Source organism: Onychomys torridus, chromosome 13 (assembly GCF_903995425.1).
Source record: "Onychomys torridus chromosome 13, mOncTor1.1, whole genome shotgun sequence".
NCBI classification, from domain to species: Eukaryota; Metazoa; Chordata; class Mammalia; order Rodentia; family Cricetidae; genus Onychomys; species Onychomys torridus.
The window spans coordinates 551,132-571,569 of NC_050455.1; the positions used below are offsets into that span (position 1 = coordinate 551,132).

Here is a 20,438-nt window from a genome sequence, read left to right on the forward strand (position 1 = left end):
GACTTAATAAAGTCCAACCTGCAGAATTCAGTTTTCCAGTTGGGTGGGTAACACCTTATCTCAGATTTAAAAACTCAACAAAGCATTCCTTGGTCAAGGGATGCCATTTATGATTATTCTTAAGTAAGCAACAGTACACAATAGAAAATTTTTCCAACCTATTTTACATGACTGGATTTTACTAGATCTATAAACTCTATCACAAGGAAACTTAGGCTTGATCTTCACTGAAATTTCCCTAACAGTCAAGAAAAAAAAAAACAGTATGATAGTCCCATTTGTTTTACATGGCACAACAGCTTCCTATTTTTATTTATTATTTGGGGGGGGGCGATTGGGGGTTGAGACAGGGTCTCACTATGGAGCCCTGGCTGTCTTGGAACTCACTATGTAGACCAGGCTGGCCTCAAACTCACAGATCCACCTGCCTCTGCCTCCCAAGTGCTGGGATTAAAGGTGTGCACCACTACCCATAGCCCTTCCCAATTTTAATTCTGTTTTCTAACATAGTAGTATAGTAACAACCCAAGATAAATTTACTCCTTCTTACATTACTAGTCATTTACCCTCCTCTTTACATATAATCTTTAGAGGCTCTATAGTAACATTATGTTAACATAGAGCATCCTAAAACATGACTATTACTTATCATTACCATAATATGATCAGATTTATAACAATCACATCCAAACACCAAGATTAGGGTATAAATAAGCAGGAAAAACATTAAGAATTAGATGAGCACAGTGATTTTTTTCCCCCTAGTATCACTAGTACTAGTGCACTAAGAAAAATAGAGGTGGGGGGCTGAATAGCATTTTATAATGAAGACACACTTACAGATCTGAGGATAAGATATGCTTAAGACAGGCATTCACTCCTAGCCTAGTAGTAGATACTATTCTTAAAGGTGGGAAGAAATAGGATCCCTGGTATAGGCAGTTCATGTTTCTACAGCAGTGGTTCTCAACCTCCCTAATGCTGTGACCCTTTTATACAGTTCTTTATGTTGTGCTGACTCCCAACCATAAAATTATTTTCATTGCTACTTCATATCTTTAATTTTGCTACTGCTATGAACCATAATGTAAATATCTGTGTTTTCCCATGGCCTTGGGGGAGAGGGGGCAACCTCTGTGAAAGGATGGTTCAATTCCCAAAGGGGTAATGAACCACAGGTTGAGAACTACTGTTCTAAAGAGAAGAGAAATAAGTAAACAATTATGTTTATTTCACTTTATAATGAATATTAAAATATTAAATATTAAAGTGTTCTGGTTCTCTGTAACTATTGCTATCCTCTGAGTTGGGAGTATTAGTATTCAGTCTGATATCACAGTCTGATAATATCACAATCTGGTAATAGCACAGCTATTCTGTCAACGACACAATAAAATGTTTTACCATCTAACTTGATAAAATAACCCTGGTAAAGGATGACAAAAGGTTATTTTACCATTTATTATCAAGCAAAACCCATGCACAAATATCACAAGACAAATGGGGAATCTGAATTGAGTCACTAGCAATCTCTTATATTTGGTCACAGCTTGTTCCTCGCTTAAAAGGGCCTTGCACTCCTCTGTTCTGCCTTTTCTTTCAGTCACATCTATCCCCAATGAAAACCCCGCTCCTTGAACCAAAATGCTTCTCTCAATTGGCTAGCAGACTGGTGACAGAATTCCCAAAACATAACCCATATTTCAACATGGCTCAAAAGGAAATTTAAAGTACATTTTTTTTCCTATTCGTGTTTGAACACAATTGGTATTTACTAAAATAAAAGGTAAAACATTTGATACATGTGGCACTCAAAATACAACTTGTAATGGTATCAGTATGATTTACACTACACTGCATAAGCAATGCAATGGTCATGTACGGGCTCTATTACAACTATTCAGCTGAACCACTGAAGCACAAAAGTAGCCATAAATGAGGCATTAAAAACTAAGCATGGTGTTGGGTGCTGTGGAGCATGCCTTTAATCTCAGCACCCAGGAGGCAGAAGAAGGTGAATGAGTTCAAGACCACTGCGGTCTACACAGAGAAACCCTGTATTGCATGAATCTTAAAGGTACTTGTTAATAAAAACAAACCTGAGGCCACTTATTGGGGTGAATGCTGGAAGATCAGAGACACAGAACAAGCCACAGTTACCTCACCTCACCAGTACCTCAGCTGGTCTTGTTTCCTCAGACTGGAAACCCTGAGTCCTCATCCAGAATGAATCTCAGCTGAACTGTGTTGCTCCAAAGCCTGAATGCTTAACCAGCTGAATGCTTAACTAACTACATGCTTTTTCCACTTAGTTCCTGGTCTTCACACCTTATATACCTTTCTCTTTCTGCCCCCACTCCCTGGGATTAAAGGCGTGGGTCACCATGTTAAGCTGTTTCTAAAGTGGCCTTGAACTCAGAGATCCAGCTAGCTCTGCCTCCCAAGTGCTGGGATTAAAGGCGTGCACCACCACCGCCCAACTTCTGCTATGGCTTACTCTTCCCATTTTCTAGCCACCATTTTTGGCTTTGTTCTAGTGGCTGTCTGTTCTCTGACCCCACATATGTTTATTTCGGGGAACACACAATATTTCAGGGAACACAATACCCACCACAACCCTGTCTCGAAAAACAAAACAAAACAAAAAACTGAGCATGACAATGTCCCAATAAAGCTGTTATTTATAGACACTGAAATCTGGATTTCATATCACTTCACATCATGATATATTATTCCTCTAACTTCTCCAATTATTAAAAATGTAAATATTACCATTAGCTTGGGCTTTAAGGAAACCAGGTTCTCATCTGAAGGCACACACAATCTCTCACTGTAAATGAGATGGCTGTAAATCTACTGACTCTCAGATCACTTAGACAATTTTTTTAGTTTACTGATTTCTCCAATATTGTTTTAATTCTTTAAAGGCTTAGATGATCACTCTCTTATATGTATCTTGCATTCTTATTGTACTTAGTTTGACAAAACCACAATTCTATTTAAATACAACTCTCATTTATTTTGTCCCCACTTAATGCAGCTTAGCATGTCTAGATAAACATAAAACCACGTTTCTTATTTAAATCATAATCACACATATCAAGCTAGCTTTAATTCTATTTGTCAATCATGTATTTCCAAATGTACTTTTAATATACACTCTAATGTCTAATATTCTCCCACTCTACAATATAGCATACGGACTGGCTAGTTTTATGCAAACATGACATAAGCTTAAATCATTTGAAAAGTGGGAAATTCAAGTGAGAAAGCAATTAAGCAAATTAAGCAAGCAAGCCTGTGGGGCACGTTCTTTTATTTTTTTAAGTGATTTATTTTTATTTAATGTGCATTGTTTTGTCTGCATTCATGTCCATATGAGGGTGTTGGATCCCCTAGAACTGGAGCCATAGACAGCCATGAACCACTATGTGGGTGTTGGAAATTGAACCAAGGTCCTTTGGAAGTACAGCCAATGAATGCTCTTAACCACCAAGCCATCTCTCCAGCCCTAGCGCATTTTGATTGATGATTGATATGGGAGGGTCCAGTTCACTGTGTGTGCTGCAACCCCCTGGGCTGGATGTCCTAGGTGATATGAGAAAGCAGGCTGCGCAACCCAGTAAACAGTCCTCCTCCACTGCCTCTGCATCAGTTCCTGCTTCCAAGTTCTTGCCCTGAGTTCCTTCAGTGACAGACTGTGATATGGAACTGTAAGCTGAAATAAACCCTTTCCTTCGATGTTGTTTTTGGTCTTGATGTTTTGGCCTTAACACAACAATAGAAATCCTAAGATATTATATTTCAGTTTTGTGTCATTTCTCTAACATCACCCACAAACATCCCACTGACTTTCACTCACATGGAATATTTTACTGATTACTAAGCTAAAACAAATGAGGCACTCACAGAACTGCCAGGTTACCACCATGTATACATGTGTATGCTGAATTAAATTATATATTCATTTTCTAGCACGTGTAGACAAACTTGATCTCTTCACCTTTAACGACACAATATTCCTGTCTTAACTCAATCCCTCAAGTCAATGTCCAGTAAGTATCCCCTCTTTCTTCTAAGCATTTTACCTCTAAGCTCTTTTCTCACTACATAGTCTAAGATGGCCCCAAATTCAGGGTTCCCAATTGCAAGATTACAGGAAGGGCCTCCACATCTGGCCATGAACAAGCTTTTCAATTTGCAAATAATTATGAATTTTGTATTGCAAAGTCTTTGTGATATTCCTTATAGTTTATAATCCATAAATATTCATGATTACTATTTCACTCAGCTGCCCATGTCTTTACTCATTCTCAAATAAACAACTAGGACTGTGACTCCTAACTCATGTGACTAAATGCATAAGAGGCTGTCAAACTACATGGACCAATGGAATAGATGACCCAGGAATAAATTCACAGCCACAGCCACAGCCACGGTGACTTAGTATTTGACATATGCCAAAAACAAACACTAGAAAAGGAATTGCCTTTCAACAAGTGAAACTAGGAAAACTGGTACACACATACAAAACAATACATTCTGAATTATGGGCTTTCTTTATTGAGATAAGCAAGTTTCTTTCACAAAGATATTTATGATTATGAATTTTTATTCACTGTTTTCTATATCTACTAAAATATGCATTTCCTTTATTAATGTTAGTATGTTAAAGTACATTGATTTTTTTTTTTTTTTTTACTACTGGTAGAAGCCCTCACTTGTGATTTTTACACATTAGTATGGATGATTTGTTAAAATTTTGTCTCATTAATATTACTCTCCTTGCATTTTTCTTTAATATTTCAAGTAAGCTATAAAAATTTAATTTTAAATTAAAACATCACTTGACTTAATTTATTTCTATCCCAGTAAAGTTTCCATTTGTAAAATGTAATACATAGACATACTTAATATTACAAAAGCAACATAGTAAAAATAAACTAGATGTTGTAGCTCATACATGGACTGCTAGGCTTTCAGGAGGGTGAGACAGGGCACTGTTATAAGTTCAAGGTTAGCTCGGGCTGCAGTGTGAGACAAACAAACAAAATAGAAAATGAGAGCAGATTAAGAAAGTTTTGTTTCCCAATGTTATCTACTTATCAAAATCATACTCTACCCTCCACCTCTACACTAATGATTAACCCACCCTTTGTCTACCACCAAGTAAGAAGTAGTCCATCTTTGTTATTTCACTAAGTATCAAGTATGGGGATGAACAAATATTAACTAGTAAAATGGTTCATTTCTTTTAGTAGTGTTCAAGATATTAGCAAAAATTTTATACTTAAAATTTCCCAATTCAAAAAGATGGGGATGTAGCTCAATGGTAGAATACTTGGTTCATTTTCATTTCTTAATAATTCTTTACATTTCAAACTATTTTAACTTAATCATATATATATGTATGTATATATATATTTGTTTGTTTCTTTGTTTGTTTGTTTGTTTTGTGACAGGGTTTCTCTGTGTAGCTTTGCGCCTTTCCTGAAACTCGCTTTGGAGACCAGGCTGGCCTCAAACTCACAAAGATCTGCCTGCCTCTGCCTCCCGAGTGCTGGGATTAAAGGCGTGTGCCACCACTGCCCGGCAACTTAATCATATTTTTAAATAATTTCAAAATTTAAAATAAAGTTTTAAAAAAGAACATCTAAAATATATAAAAGCACAAATAAAACAGCTGTCATGAAGAAAACTCTTATGATGGGTTGTCCTATGTAATCAATTTTTACCTGCAGGTTTCCAAATATAGTAACTAATTCTATTATAAACAAAGATAGGGATCCAATATATTAAATTTATTAAATATTTAAATATATTTAACTGTATTTGATATATTTAAATGTATTAAAACTTGAATGTGCATATACATGCATTTTTAAAAACATGTACTTATTTTAGCTACTGACTTTTCATTTCCACAAATTACTCTGTAGACTTTCTTGATAGGCACGTAAATTAGCTTCTACAATTTCACCTGCAAGGGCCTTGTTTTAGTGCAGCAGGTAGTGTCAGTCTTTGTACTAACATTACATAGGATTCACTGATGAGACAGTAAGAATTCAACAAAAGAGGAAGAGGGTTGAATAATCTGATTCACAGTTACATGCACGGTAACATTAAACTCTACAGAAATGTACTTACATCTGCTTAGAAAGTTGTCAATATTTTTGTTTTTCCTTAAGGCAGGAAAGTCCAAATCATAAACCAAAGCATCCAATCCATCCTAAAAGAATAAAACAGACAGTGTTAGCACATCAAAATACTTTCTGGTTTTAATATTTAATGTCCTCTCTTCAATTCATCTTGTGCTCATTTAACACTCTTTATAAGATTACATAAGTAGTAGGGGAGATAAAAGTTCTATTTTTTGTATTTCATATACACATTTTTTTTTTTTTTTTACTTCCTAATCTTCCAGTCAGTATAGCAGGAAAACCACCAGATTGATTGCATGTGGTTATTTATGATTCATATACTCTCTTTACAGGGATGTAGAGTTTTACATTCCACTTACCTTTACTACCAAATTTACCTTCATTTCACATGTTCAGCAAAAACCTGTATTTGTGACTATTAACGTTTTACAGGGTAATAGCTAAATAAGATTTAATGAAGCATAAATTTTAAAATAAATCACACATAAAGCTGTACACATATTTAATTATAAAAACATTCAGGTGTTCATAGAGCTCACTTTCTCTCTTTAAAGCACCTTTTAGGACAACAAACAGGAAATAATAAATAGGAGCCTTTTGCTTTCCAAAACCAGACATTTATATAGGTAAGCAAGTGATGGGCAATGTGAAGTACACGCAATCCATACAAGCAAGGGGAAGTCTGGACTGAGACTATATCTTGCTATATGATATAGCAGAAGACATATTCATTCAGTAATCCTAAAATGTCTTCATTACAAAGAGTTGCTCTTCTGTCAATGTGTTTTATGTACTGATCAGTACTATAGGGAACAATGATTTTGGATCATCCTAATAAAGTGATGAATTCCAGCTAAGTCACAGTATTTTCAAGCTTTAAAAAAAAAATCACACAATTACATTCCAAAGAAAAACACACTTGTACTTACATGATATTGAGAAGACAAATCCCATAACCTTTTTTAGCATGTGTTTTTTTCTACTGTAAAATGAGAACTAGTAGCTATCTATATAGCTAACACATATCAGATTTATGAAACTAAGATAAGCATGTGAAGCCCCGAATATTCTCACTTTTATTATGTCTATAGTTTGTCTCCCTATTGCTAGGAATGACAAAGTACATTAAAAATATTAAGAGTAAACTCAGGTCAAGTTGTCAAAATCTTCCCTAATGCAGAAATTCCATCTGCCTTTTGTTTGACCACTGAGCTTGGTAATGTACTTATTAATGAAAGTCTGGCCACCTCTACTAGCTCCATCTGGCCACTAGATGTTTGGACCTACCATCAAATATTTTAATTCTACAGTAAGAAAGAATGATCTATGTTTTTCAGTGCCACCCACAGGCAAAACTCAAGTTGTTTTAAGTCAAAGAAATAAAACTGATGGAAAGATATTCTAGAGTAATCAAAGCATACACCAACTACAGCTAAGGAAAGTTAAGACACTAGAGTAAAGAAAAGGGGTTCAGGCTACTACTTTGATATAGTAGAAAAGCTGGACAATACAAGCAAAAAGTAGGGCAAGAAATCCTCCACAGTTCTATAAAATGAAGACTATGGGGCTGCAGAGAAGGATCAGTGGTTATGACCAACTGTTACTCTTCCAAAAGACCTGTTTTCGATTCTTAGTAGCCTTATCAGGTCTGTTACTCTAGTCTCAGGGGTCCTGATACCCTCTTCTGGCCTCTGAAGCAACCTGTACACCCATACTGCACATACACATAAATAAAAATTAAAAATTTAAAAATAAAATGAATTCTGAATTTCTTTTTTTTTTTTTCTTTTTTCTTTTTTTTTCTGGAGCTGAGGATCAAACCCCGGGCCTTGCAAGTGCTCTACCACTGAGTTAAATCCCCAACCCTGAATTCTGAATTTCTTTAAAGGTTTTATTTTAATAATTTATAAATCAGTCTCCTCTTACATAGAGAAATTGTAGAAGAAAAAAACAAAATTTCTTGTCTCTCAAGAGTTCAGAAGTAGAGCAAAAAAGTAAATATAAAATATCTACCAACTATTTTAAGTAGGGACTACATTAACAAAAAGGACTGTCTAATTCTGGGGGCTTTAAGGAAGGGAAATATGAGAAGTGACTCATAAAGATAAAACCTAGCAGGAGTAAAATGAAGACAGGGTAAAGCAAAGAAGAAAAGCAAGGAGTTAGAGAAAGGAGAGTGCTCCTGACTAGAAAGGGTAAAACAGATGTGGAGGAGGTGAAAAATGGATTAGGGAACATTAAAAGTATGACACACCAGGCTAGGAATTAGGGTGCTTATCTTCCCAAACCAATTTGGAAACAAGAGTTTAAGAGGAAGAAGGAGAGTGGCATACGATATCTTTAATTTATTAAAGTCTTGCAATAAAATAAGATGATGAGCCAGGTGGTGGTGGCACACACCTTTAATCCCAGCACTTGGGAGGCAGAGGGAAGCATATCTCTGAGTTCGATGTCAGCTTGGTCTACAGAGTGAGTTCCAGGACAGCTAGAGCTGCACAGAGAAACCCTGTCTCGAAAAACCAAAAAAGGAAAATACAGGCCCAATGAGATAATAAAACTGAGTGGAGAAAAGTAGTAAAAAGAACATGAACAACTAACAAGGGGCAAGATGAGCCGAGAACAATAATGTGTCTAAGAATATATCTTCTAGCCTACAAAAACAGTGACTTCATTAACAAAGACACAGAACATAAACTAGAAAAGATGTTTCGGACATACTAAATTTAAGGTCCCCACTAAATTTAAGGTCCCCAAGAAGCTTAAGTTACGGATAACAAAATGGCAACTAACAATGTGAATAATATTTCAAAAGGATTTTTGTAGTTTGGGAGTCAGGCGGGTACACATAGCCTGAGAACAGATACAGTTATCCAACAACAGTAAATAAAGAATGAAGAATAAAATCCTGGGAAACAATGGTATCTGAGAGGTAAACAAGGCAAAAATATACAATGGAAAACATAAACAGGAAAAAGGATAAACGACCTTTGAGAAAAACTTAAGTAACATCTAGAAGAAACTTAAGAGCAAATAAAATACAACACAAAGGCCACTAGATGTTTGGACCTACCATACCCAATGAATGAAAAAGAAGCCAAATCATTTAGAATTAAATGGCACTGCAGACAGTTGTACATGTTTGAATGACTTAATGCCAGTGAACTATATACATTTCAGAAATAATCAAATATTGAATTTGATATCTCTACATGTATTTTTACTGTTTTGTTTTTTTAAGTTTGCTGTTTTTGAGATATGGTCTCACTACATAGACCAAGCTGGTCTTGAACTTTTTTATCATCCTGTCTCATCTTCCCAAGTGCTAGGATCACAGGCACACTTCACCATAACCTACAACATATGTTGTGTTGTGTTTAAGTTGTTTTAAGTTGGCAAACTCTAAGCTCCCATCTCCTTGTAAATATTTTCAGTAAGCCATTAAACACACACACACACACACACACACACACCCACCTATTAACTGGACAGTAGTCGAAGTAATTTTGTAGGAGTTATAAGAAATTGTCTTCAAAACAGCAGGAAGAACTTCTTTCCTTGCTTTTCCTACCCAGACAGTCTTTAGTCTTGGGCAACTGGCAGAACGAGTCCCATTTCCACCTACCCTAAACTCAAGGCAGCACAGAGTAAAGGTATACTGTTTATGTCTGTTCTTATCTATATGAGAATAACTACCCTATCTATATGAGAATAACTAATGGGCCAATGGCCTCATCTGTTTCACATAACCGAGAATGCAGACAGGTAGACAGCAGTGCTACTCATAAAATTTTGGTGAACATGTTCCACTAAGAACTGAGACAAGAGATTGGGAGCATATGAGAGATTTCTGATACAACACAATGATAGACCAGTGAGACTATTTAGAGTATTTGTACTCTCAAAAGCACAGCTGAAGATAAACAAAGAAGTACAGTGCTTTGATTCCCAGCACTGAAAAAAGCTAGCACCATGGCTCAAGCCTGTAGAGAAAAAGGATCTGAATTCAAGATCATCTTTATCTACAAAGCAAGTTAAAAGTCAGCCTGGAATACATGCAAGAGAAATGACCTTGTCTCAAAAAAAAAAAAAAAAAAAATTAACACAACACTGTGGAAAATGAAAATCTAATATGATTTCCAAAGTTTGATTTCCAAAGTTAACATATTGTAACAAATGGCTAATATTTTATTTTAAAACTCACAAAGTAGACAAAGGCACATGCCTTAGTTCAGAAGAATAAAATAAATGAACAGAAATCATCCTCAAGGAAGCCTAGACATTGGATTTACTAACCAAAGAAAAAAGAAATTCACTTCAAATGTAACATACATTAAGCTAAAAGATAAAGAGATAGAATTACCATGCAGATTAATCAAAAGAAAAGGAAAAAAGTTTCACTAGCATCACTTAAAAGTTGTCCTCCAAATATTACAGAATTGTATTACATGAAATATATAAAATATACAAATTCATAGACAGAAAGATTGAATGTTATCTCAAGATGGAGAAGAAAGGAATACAGAGCAATGATTTCCTAAGTACAGAGTTTCTGTTTTGTGTGATGGAAAAGCCCCAAAGACAGACAGTAGTATCAGGACATAATATCATGAATGTAATAAGTCATATCATAAATACAGTTATTGAATGAATACTGCATATATAATCAATGAATACCAAATATAATACCATGAGTGTAATTAATATCTTGAATGTAAGTCATGCCAATGAATTGTGAACTTAAAAAATGGTTACAATTGCAAATATTATGCTCATTTAAAATAAATAAGGAGGAAAGTAATCACCACATTATATATGTGTATGAAATTGAAGACAGCAATGCTATAAAATAGAAAGTGGTGATGGTGTCAGGGGCCTATGAGGATACTGGACTAAAGTCTATCAAATTGTGCAAACAGGAAAAATGTATACTATGTGAATTATTTGTCAATAAAAATTTTATAAAACTTCAAAAAAAAAAAAAAAAGGACATATCCAGTCTTGGTATAAAAAAATTCCAAACAAATAAAGCCAGCTGAGATTGTTACCAAAAATTATTCTTTTTGCCTAAACAGATCTAGCACAGTGCACCCAGAAAGTACAGTGGCAAGTTACTCCCAACAAATAAGAATGACAGGCAGGCAGCTTTGCTTAAAAGGTCGAGACAAGCTGAGCGGTGGTGCACACGCCTTTAATCCCAGCACTCGGGAGGCAGAGGCAGGAGGATCTCTGTGAGTTCCAGGCTAGCCTGGTCTACAAAGCGAGTTCCAGAGAAACCCTGTCACAACAAAACAAAACAAAACAAAAACAAACAAACAAACAAAAGCCAAGACGGCATGCACAGCAGGACCTATGGAACATGGAACTCTTAATTAATTGAGGCTTTCTGAAGAGCAACCACAAAAAACTAGAGTCCAAAGAGAGGACCCTGAAGAAAAATTCTCCAATACAAGAGAGAAGAGTTGCCACCAAGTCTCACATCACTTTTGCTACTGTTTAAGTGTGAAGACAAACAAGAATTGCATTTCCACTGGACTCAAAGAGACTGAGCACCAGAGACAGCATTTTCTTCTAGAGATTCATCCAGGTTACAGAAAATAATTGTGATTTGTTAATGTTTTCATTAATCAATATTATTTTAACCATATGACTATAATACAGTTCATTTTATTACTCATTCAATAAATATTTAAAGTTTAAAAAAGTTGGCCTCAAAGGAAAGTGCAAAAATGACACTATGTTAGGAGTCAATCTACCAAATGCACAGCTATCTTAAATGTGTATGCACATAACTACAGAACTAGAAATGAAGAAGCAAAAACTGATGGAAATAAAATTCATACATAATTTTAATTGGCAGTCTAAACACTTTATTTTCCACAATTGATAGACCTAGGCAAAAGAACAGCAAGAAAAACTCAGCATCATGAAATAACAGGATCTGACATGAAACATCCCACCTCAAAACAGCAGTAATCACATTCTTTTAAAAAATAATTTATTTACTTGACATGCATAAGTGCTTTGCCAGTATGTATGTCTGTGTACCACATGCATGCCATGTGCCAATGGAGGTCAGAAGAGAGTGTTGCATACGATGGAACTGAGTCACAAGGGGTTGTAAGCCACCATGTGTATGCTGGGAACTGAACAGGTCCTACAACCTAGCAGGTTTATCAGAAGAAAACAAACAACACAGAGCAGTAGTATCAGAAATGAAATAGAGGTAATCACTAAAGATTTTGAAAATACAGAAAATATAATACAAATAATAATTTTAAAAACCTAGACACAAATGTGGCAATTTTGAAGAAGTCGACAATTTCTTGAAAAGGACAAACTAAAGCAAGTAACTCAATATGAATATATCAATTAGTATAACTCCTACCAAAAAGAAGAGAGAGCTCTAAGGTCTGATGATTTCTCTAGAGACTTCTATCAAACCTTTAAAAGAAGTAATAATTTTATGAGTTTGAGGCCAGACTGATCTACAGAGTAAGTTTGAAACCAGCCAAGGCTTTATAGTGAAACTTTTCTAATTTAAAAAAAAAAAAAAAAAAAAAAGAGGCCGGGTGGTGGTGGTGCACGCCTGTAATCCCAGCACTTGGGAGGCAGAGCCAGGCAGATCTCTGTGAGTTTGAGGTCATACTGGGCTACCAAGTGAGTTCCAGGAAAGGCGCAAAGCTACACAGGGAAACCCTGTCTCAAAAAAACAAAAACTAAAACAAAAAAAGAACTTCAAACAAAGATAGATTCTCAGTATTTACTTCCACATGCAACCTGTTACAATACGTTGTCTTAGTTGAAGTATGAAAATACAACTTCATGAACATATGCAGCTAGAAAATATATTTTAATAGCCTTTCCAAATTACTGTGAAAATTCCCAACTTCTATGTCACTGTCACAACTGGCATCTCTTGAAATTACTGTTCCATTTTGTACTTTGAATGATTTTATTCAGAAATAATTTTATAATACCATGCATTTATCAAAAAATACTGGCTCACTCACTTGTCTCTTCTAAAATGTTGATACATTTTATCACACAATAGAGACAAATAATACTTATTAATGTCACCCCAATCTCACACAGAAAAAACAAAAAACAAACATGTAAGCATGAAAAGCAGTTAAGGCAGGGCAAGGTGGTGCACAGGGTGGTACAAACCTTTAATCCTAGCAACTCAGGAGGCAGAAGCAGAAGGATCTCTTACGTGAGGCCAGACTGGGATAGCCATGACTACAGAGAGAGACAAACAAACAAAATAAAGCAGTCAAGCTAATGGTCATAGATAAAAGTTTCCAATATCTAGTCAACATAGGTGTCTAACACATCCACACAAACAAGCCTACACATAACCACATTCTTAATATTCAAAGGCCATATTGTTAACTCCAACAAATAAATGTTCAGTTCTATCTTAGGACCATCATCTCTTCCTCAAATACCCATCTTTTCCTTATATATGAATGATGCCCCACCCTCACCCTTTACCCTCCCACCCCTCTCCAAGTTCCTTCTTTGTGGTGAATCCCTTTTCCTATTCCAAGACCCTGGTAAATATTCAGTGTAGAATAGTAAACTCTTCACCAAATAAAATCATATTCAGCCGGGTGGTGGTGGCGCACACCTTCAATCCCAGCACTCAGGAGCCAGAGGCAGAGGCAGGCGAATCTCTGTGAGTTCGAGGCCAGCCTGGTCTCCAAAGCAAGTTCCAGGAAAGGTGCAAAGCTACACAGAGAAACCCTGTCTTGGAAAAAAAAAAAAAAAAAAAAAAAAAAATTCACTCTTCCCATAATCACTCCCTGTGCTTAGTTTTTATTTGTTTGTTTGTTTGTAAGCTTGACAGTAGATAGCATTATCTTGGGAAAAGGAACCTCAATGGAGAAAATGGATCCATCAGACTGTACTGTAGGCAAGTCTGTAAGGCATCTTTTTGATTAATGATTAATATGGGAAGGCCCAGTCCACTGTGAACAGCGCCACTCCTGGGCAGGTGCTTCTGGGAGCTATAAGAAATATATCTAAACATAAGTCTAAAGAGCAAGTAAGTAAGCAGTTTCTCCATGGCCTCTGTTTTAGTTCCTCTCTTCAAGTTCCTGCCTTAATTCCCTCAATGACAGACTACAAACTGTAAGCTGAAACAAACCCTTTCCTTTTCAAGTTGCTTTTGGTGTTTTGTCACAGTAATAAAAGGAAACTTTTATTTTACCCAAACTATTTATTTTACAGATTTTTTATTTTACCCAAACTATTTTATTTTACCCAAACTATTACTATGCTACTATTATTTAATGTTACTATTATTTAGTATTGAATGGTAAGCATGATGGTGTCATTAATAACTCTAAACTATTATTCTCCAGAGCATCACACTTCATAGCTTATTTAACTTACTTTCCAGACAGTACAAAGGTCTATTTGTCTTGCCCAGGATAAACTGGAAGACTGACCATGCTAGTATTTATCACATCATCTTACTAGGAAACCACGATTATCCTAAATTTGAATTTTCAGGATGAATAATGAATACCTTCAGCAATAACAGTCATGATCCATAGCTAATATCAGAGACACAAATGTCAACAAACCATAGCAAGGAAAATCATCACCCAATGTAACAGAAAATTCATCCACAGAATGGTCAGTGATGGCTGATGACCCAAGCCTACACTCCAGAAGACAAGTTCTGCAGACAACAAAATTAACCTTTATGGGTCATCAGATAGTTTGCAAACCTCCACATTCCAACCTTTGCTTATTCCTACATCCAATTCACAGCAGTAGCAGCCTAATGTAAACCATCTGGAAACCCGGAACACAAACTGAGTAGTTGAGTGACTCAACACATTGCTCCAATTCTGTTTGTCAATACTCACAACTTACCTAAATGACAAGATGGTTATTGGCTGTATTCACACCCAAAGTTGTATCTCCTTGAAACAGTCTATCTGTAAAATAACTTTACAGAGCTCTAGTAAAGGACATCTAGTTCCTTAAAGAACACAAATCAACAGAAGTACAAAATCCTCCCATGTGGCATTGAGTGAATACATTGGAGACAATGCACATATCCATATTCTAGATACAAAGGGCTTTCATGGTAAATACACAGACAAGACAGCTATTTCTTTCTCTAAAATGTTCAGGCATGGCCACTGACTCTCTTTCCACTTAATTCTCTCCTGCTGCTTCCACAGGCAGCTCAGTTCTCAGTAGACAACTATCTTAACCTCATACTTGCTGTGGATATTGCTCTGTGTAAATAAAGTTCTGATGGGCCAGTGGCCAGGCAGGAAGTATAGGCGGGACAAGAGAGAAGAGAATTCTGGGAAGTAGAAGGTTGGAGGGAGACACCGCCAGCCGCCGCCATGAGAAGCAACATGTAAAGACACTGGTAAGCCACACACCATGTGGCAAAGTATAGATTAACAGAAATGGGTTAATTTAAGATAGAAGAAGTAGATAACAAGCACCCTGCCATGGCCATACAGTTTGTAAGCAATGTAAGTCTCTGTGTGCTTTCTTGGTTGGGTCTGAGCGACTATGGGACTGGCAGGTAAGAGAGATTTGTCCTGACTGGGCCAGGCAGGAAAATTCTAACTACACATACTATACAGCAGGTTCAGACAAAGATCTCACTTTTACTCATCTCATCATATTCTTTTAAATGTTTTTAAATTTTATTTTTTACTTATTAGTGTTTGCACATCATGGCATATTCGTGAAGGTCAGAGGACAATTTATGGGAGTCAGATCTCACCACAATGGATTCCAGAGACCAAACTCGGGTAAATAGATTTTGCTTTCACCCACTGACCCATCTCATTAGTCCCTCATCTGCTCAAGTTTGTGATTAAAGCTTATAAGATAAAATATCACAGGACTTTGTTGTAGAATATTTTAAGCTATGTTACTTTTGTTTATGCTGCATTTGTCTAAAACACCTGATGGTCTAAGAAAAAACTGAACAGCCAATAGCAAGGCAGGAGAAAGGATAAGTGGGACTGGCAGGCAAAGAGAAGATACAGAAGGAGAAATCTGGAAGGAGGAAGAAGTAGCCAGAGAAGGAGGACTCCAGGGGCTAGCCACTCAGCTACACAACCAGCAATGGAGTAAGAAAGAAAGGTATACAGAATAGAGAAAGATAAAAGCCCAGAGGCAAAAGAAAAAAGGGTTAATTTAAAGTTAAGAAAAACTGGCAAGAAACAAGTCAAGCTAAGGCTGGGCATTTATAAGTAAGAATAAGCCTCTGTGTGATTTATTTGGGAACTGGGTGGCAGGGCCCCCCAAAAGAGCAAAATCAAACAACAACAGGACTTATTTTCACAACCCTATCAAGTATTTGTTAAGGTCTTTTCCCTATGACTTTATATCTTTCCTCGCCACCCAAAATTTTAGATACTTACATTTTATTTTAATATTCTTCATTTATTGCATTCTGTGTACCAAGTATTCTTTCCTACTCACTACAGGAATTACTTATCTTTGAGGCACATTAAATCACTATAATCGGCCGGGCAGTGGTGGCGCACGCCTTTAATCCCAGCACTGGGGGGGGGGGGGGGGGCGACGACACACACAGAGCCAGGCGGATCTCTGTGAGTTCGAGGCCAGCCTGGGCTACCAAGTGAGTTCCAGGAAAGGCGCACAGCTACACAGAGAAACCCTGTCTCAAAAAACTAAAAAATTGTTATAGTCTTCCTAATATTCTACATACTAAATACCAGCAAGTCTGCCACTTACTAGCTGTATTCTGTTAGGTAGCCAACCTTTTCTTGTATTTATAATACGGCAATAATATGTTTCATTTAATTTATAAGACTATTGTAAATATTAAATAAATGTGACAAAACTTATAAAAATGAGCGTTATTAGCTTGTGTTCAGAAAGACTGCAGGAGGGAGGGGAGCAACACACAATAGTATAACCTACAATGAGCCAGGCACTGCTCTAAGAACAAGTGACATATTTGTGAACAAGACAATCAGATACCTATTTGCATGGGCTTACCTGAAGAGTTTCAGTATCACAAAACATAGCTCAAAAGCCAAGGTCTTAAATAGTCTAAATAGTTTTTTCATTAAAGAAAAAAAAATCTAAGAATTTCTAATCTCTTGATTTTGTGAAAATATTTGTTCTTACATATAGTAAACTATTCTTATATCATTTTTCCACATTAAACTATTCCAGACACAAAATCGATGAGTCAATGAATAAACACATGTAATAAAGAGAACAAGCTCTTTTCTTATGGGAAGCAAAGGAATAGGAATTAAAGAAATGTATTATTTTTTATCTTGCACTTTTTATTTTTTTAATGACTCAGGGTTATTTTAAACAGGAAAATATTTTCTCTGTAGAAAATAATAAAAATGATAACATTTCCCAATAAGCCCTTTTAAGCCAAATGATACCTGAATTATATATACATATAAATATTGACTAGATTCTAGCTTGAGGTAGTTCGATTCCCAATTTTCTGAGAAACCACCATACTGATTTCCACAGTGGTTGTATAAGTTACACTACCACCAACAGTGGAGGAGTGTTCCCTTTGCTCCACATCTTCTCCAACATTAACTGTCATTAGTGTTTTTGATCACAGCCATTCTGACAGGTGTAAGGTGGTATCTTAGAGTCGTTCTGATTTGCAAGGAAATGTAATAATTAAAGGATCATTTTATTAAGATTTGATATAAAATCAGTCTCCATTCCCCTCCCCCCCCCAAAAAAAAAATCTGACCCAGGGGCCAGCAATTGGGTTAAACAGATAAAGGTGTTTGCCACCAAGACTGATACTTGAGTTTCATCTCTGGAATCCACATGATAGTACATTAAATTTTTTTTTAAAAAAGGAGAGGTTTCTGGGCTACATGTTGCTTGAACGGAGGCACAGACCCACTGCTTCCTAGAGTTGGCGGTAAATGTACCACTGCCACATTGAAAAGCTGAGGTGGGTGGAGTATACTAGCCATGCAGTTTAACCATTTAAAATCTCTCCTGGTCAGAGAAAGATTATAGATTCACAATAAGACAGATTCAGATGAAACGAAAGTCTAAAGTCTTTACAACGTATATAAAACGTACGTAGGCTTGAAAGAAAGAGGAAAAGGAGGATAGACAGTTTTATATAGAGAAAAGGTTTAAAAAATAAAGTCTTTAAAGAGAAAGTAAAAGTAATATTTTTAAAAAGCCACATAAAGATGGAAATCACAGAGTCTGGATTATCTTGTCTTTGGGGTTTTTAGCTGTTGAGTTAAGCATGTATATATATATATATATGGTATCTGGACTTCAAAGTTTATGTCTAAGGATAGGTTACTTTGGAAAAGAGGTTCTGCTTTTGTTTCCACAGAAGATGAGAACCTATGGATTGCTTCCAGGCTAATATGGTTTGATTAAGGAAGACCCCCTGAGAGGTCTCCAGATGTTCCAACATCCAGAACAGCTTCAAGGCAACTGGCTCAGACAATACAGCCTCACAAACTACTCCAGTTAGGACTTGAGCATAATTCTTAATTTTCTCAGGATTCCCACATAAGATTGCCAGCACCCTCATTCAGCAGGAAGTAGTATGAGAAACTATGCCCAAAAACCCAAATATTGTTTATATATTTATTTAAAGAAGGTTGATTATAAATGCAAAATATTTCTAAAGAAGGAAAGGGGATATTATGATATGATGAAAGGCTAGATTATTGAATCTACTTTTAAAGAGCAACAACTTATTTGAAATGTTTTACATTGCTATATTTAGTTTATTACAAATTTAAAGTTAATTTTGTTATACTGTATGTATATTTCTACTTTTGTTTAAGGTATTATGTTTATGCAGTTCATTTGAAATTGTAAGGTATAATTAAGAAATATAGGTTAATAATTAGTTATCTATGATAATCAAACCAATGTGTGGTATTGTATTCCCAAAAATATTGTGCAGGCTAATAAACTTATCTGGGGTCAGAGAACAGGACAGCCACAATATTAAACATGAGGATAGGTAGTGGTAGCACACGCCTTTAATCCTAGCATTCCAGAGACAGAAATACCTCTGGATCTCTGAGTTTAAGGCCACATTAGAAACAGCCAGGCATAGTGACACACACCTTTAATCCCAGAAATCCAGCCTTTAATCCCAGGGAGTGACGGCAGAAAGATATATAAGGCATGAAGACCAGAAAACCAGAGGCATTTGGCTAGTTCGGCATTTGGCTAGTTCGGCATTTGGCTAGTTCGGCATTTGGCTGGTTCAGCATTTGGCTGGTTAAGCATTCAGCTTTGGAGCAGCACAGTTCAGCTAAGATTCATTTGGATGAGGACTCAGAAGCTTGCAGTCGGAGGAAACAAGACCAGCTGAGGAACTGGAGAGGTGAGGAAGCTGTGGCTTGTTCTGTGTCTCTGATCTTCTAGCATTCTTAACTGGCCTCGAGTTTGATTTTATTAATAAGACTATTTAAGATTCCTGCTACACTAATGTTAGTTAAATTTTTCTAGGTATACATGGATATATTTCAATTAGGAAGGTCATCTTTAAACACTTTAAAGACCTACAGAATATGGCATTTAAAATTTTTTTAAAACTCAGACTTTCTGGACAGTGAGACACGTCTGCTCCTGGCAGCACCAATTACTTCAAGGAGAATGATAGACATTGAATAAACTCATTATAGAGTTTGCTTTCTTTGTGGCAAAAGCTAGCCACTAGGTAAAAAAAAGTGCCCTTGCATCAATTGATTGACAGTATGTTGTATAAACTGGACATGCAGGACCCACAGAAAGGTGACCACTGAACTTTCCAAGGCAAGATGGTCCTTCAGGTTTCTGCTTTGCAGAAAAACTGCCATACATTCTACAGGACACAGAGAGAAGTGACTGAGAGACTCTAGGCCTATAGGCTGAATGAAAATGGATGCCCCAACCTTAGAAAGGAACTTCAGGTAACTGTCCAGGTAACCAGCTGTCTCTGTCATTCTAGATTTTTGGAAGTTGCTTACAATGCATTTCCTGTTTACTTAGCTAATATTATATCCTTCTGAGGTCTTTGATGTAGTTGAAGACTAGTTATAATTTCCCTTGGTTGTGGTAAAAGATAAATTAGATATAAAACCTTAAGACTCACAATATAGGAGAGAATATTTTCTTTAATTTTACAAAATACAAATAAATTAGATATTGTAAATGAAATTCTTGCTTGATAACTGTTTTGTTATGTGTAATTTTACTAGGTTAAAGTTAAAACCTTTTGTTTAGACAGAAAAGGGGAAGTGATGGGGG

At 36.1% G+C, this 20,438-nt stretch overlaps 1 protein-coding gene across 3 annotated transcripts in view; it reads right to left on the bottom strand.

The window, feature by feature from the left end:
- Rock1 (Rho associated coiled-coil containing protein kinase 1) overlaps positions 1–20,438 on the bottom strand; it is a 118,452-nt gene that overhangs the window by 77,623 nt on the left and 20,391 nt on the right. For all 3 annotated transcript variants that reach the window (XM_036204728.1, XM_036204727.1, XM_036204729.1), the window contains exon 2: positions 6,148–6,229. In XM_036204728.1, coding sequence (XP_036060621.1) covers positions 6,148–6,229 — 82 coding nt within the window. The remainder of the gene's footprint in view (positions 1–6,147; positions 6,230–20,438) is intronic.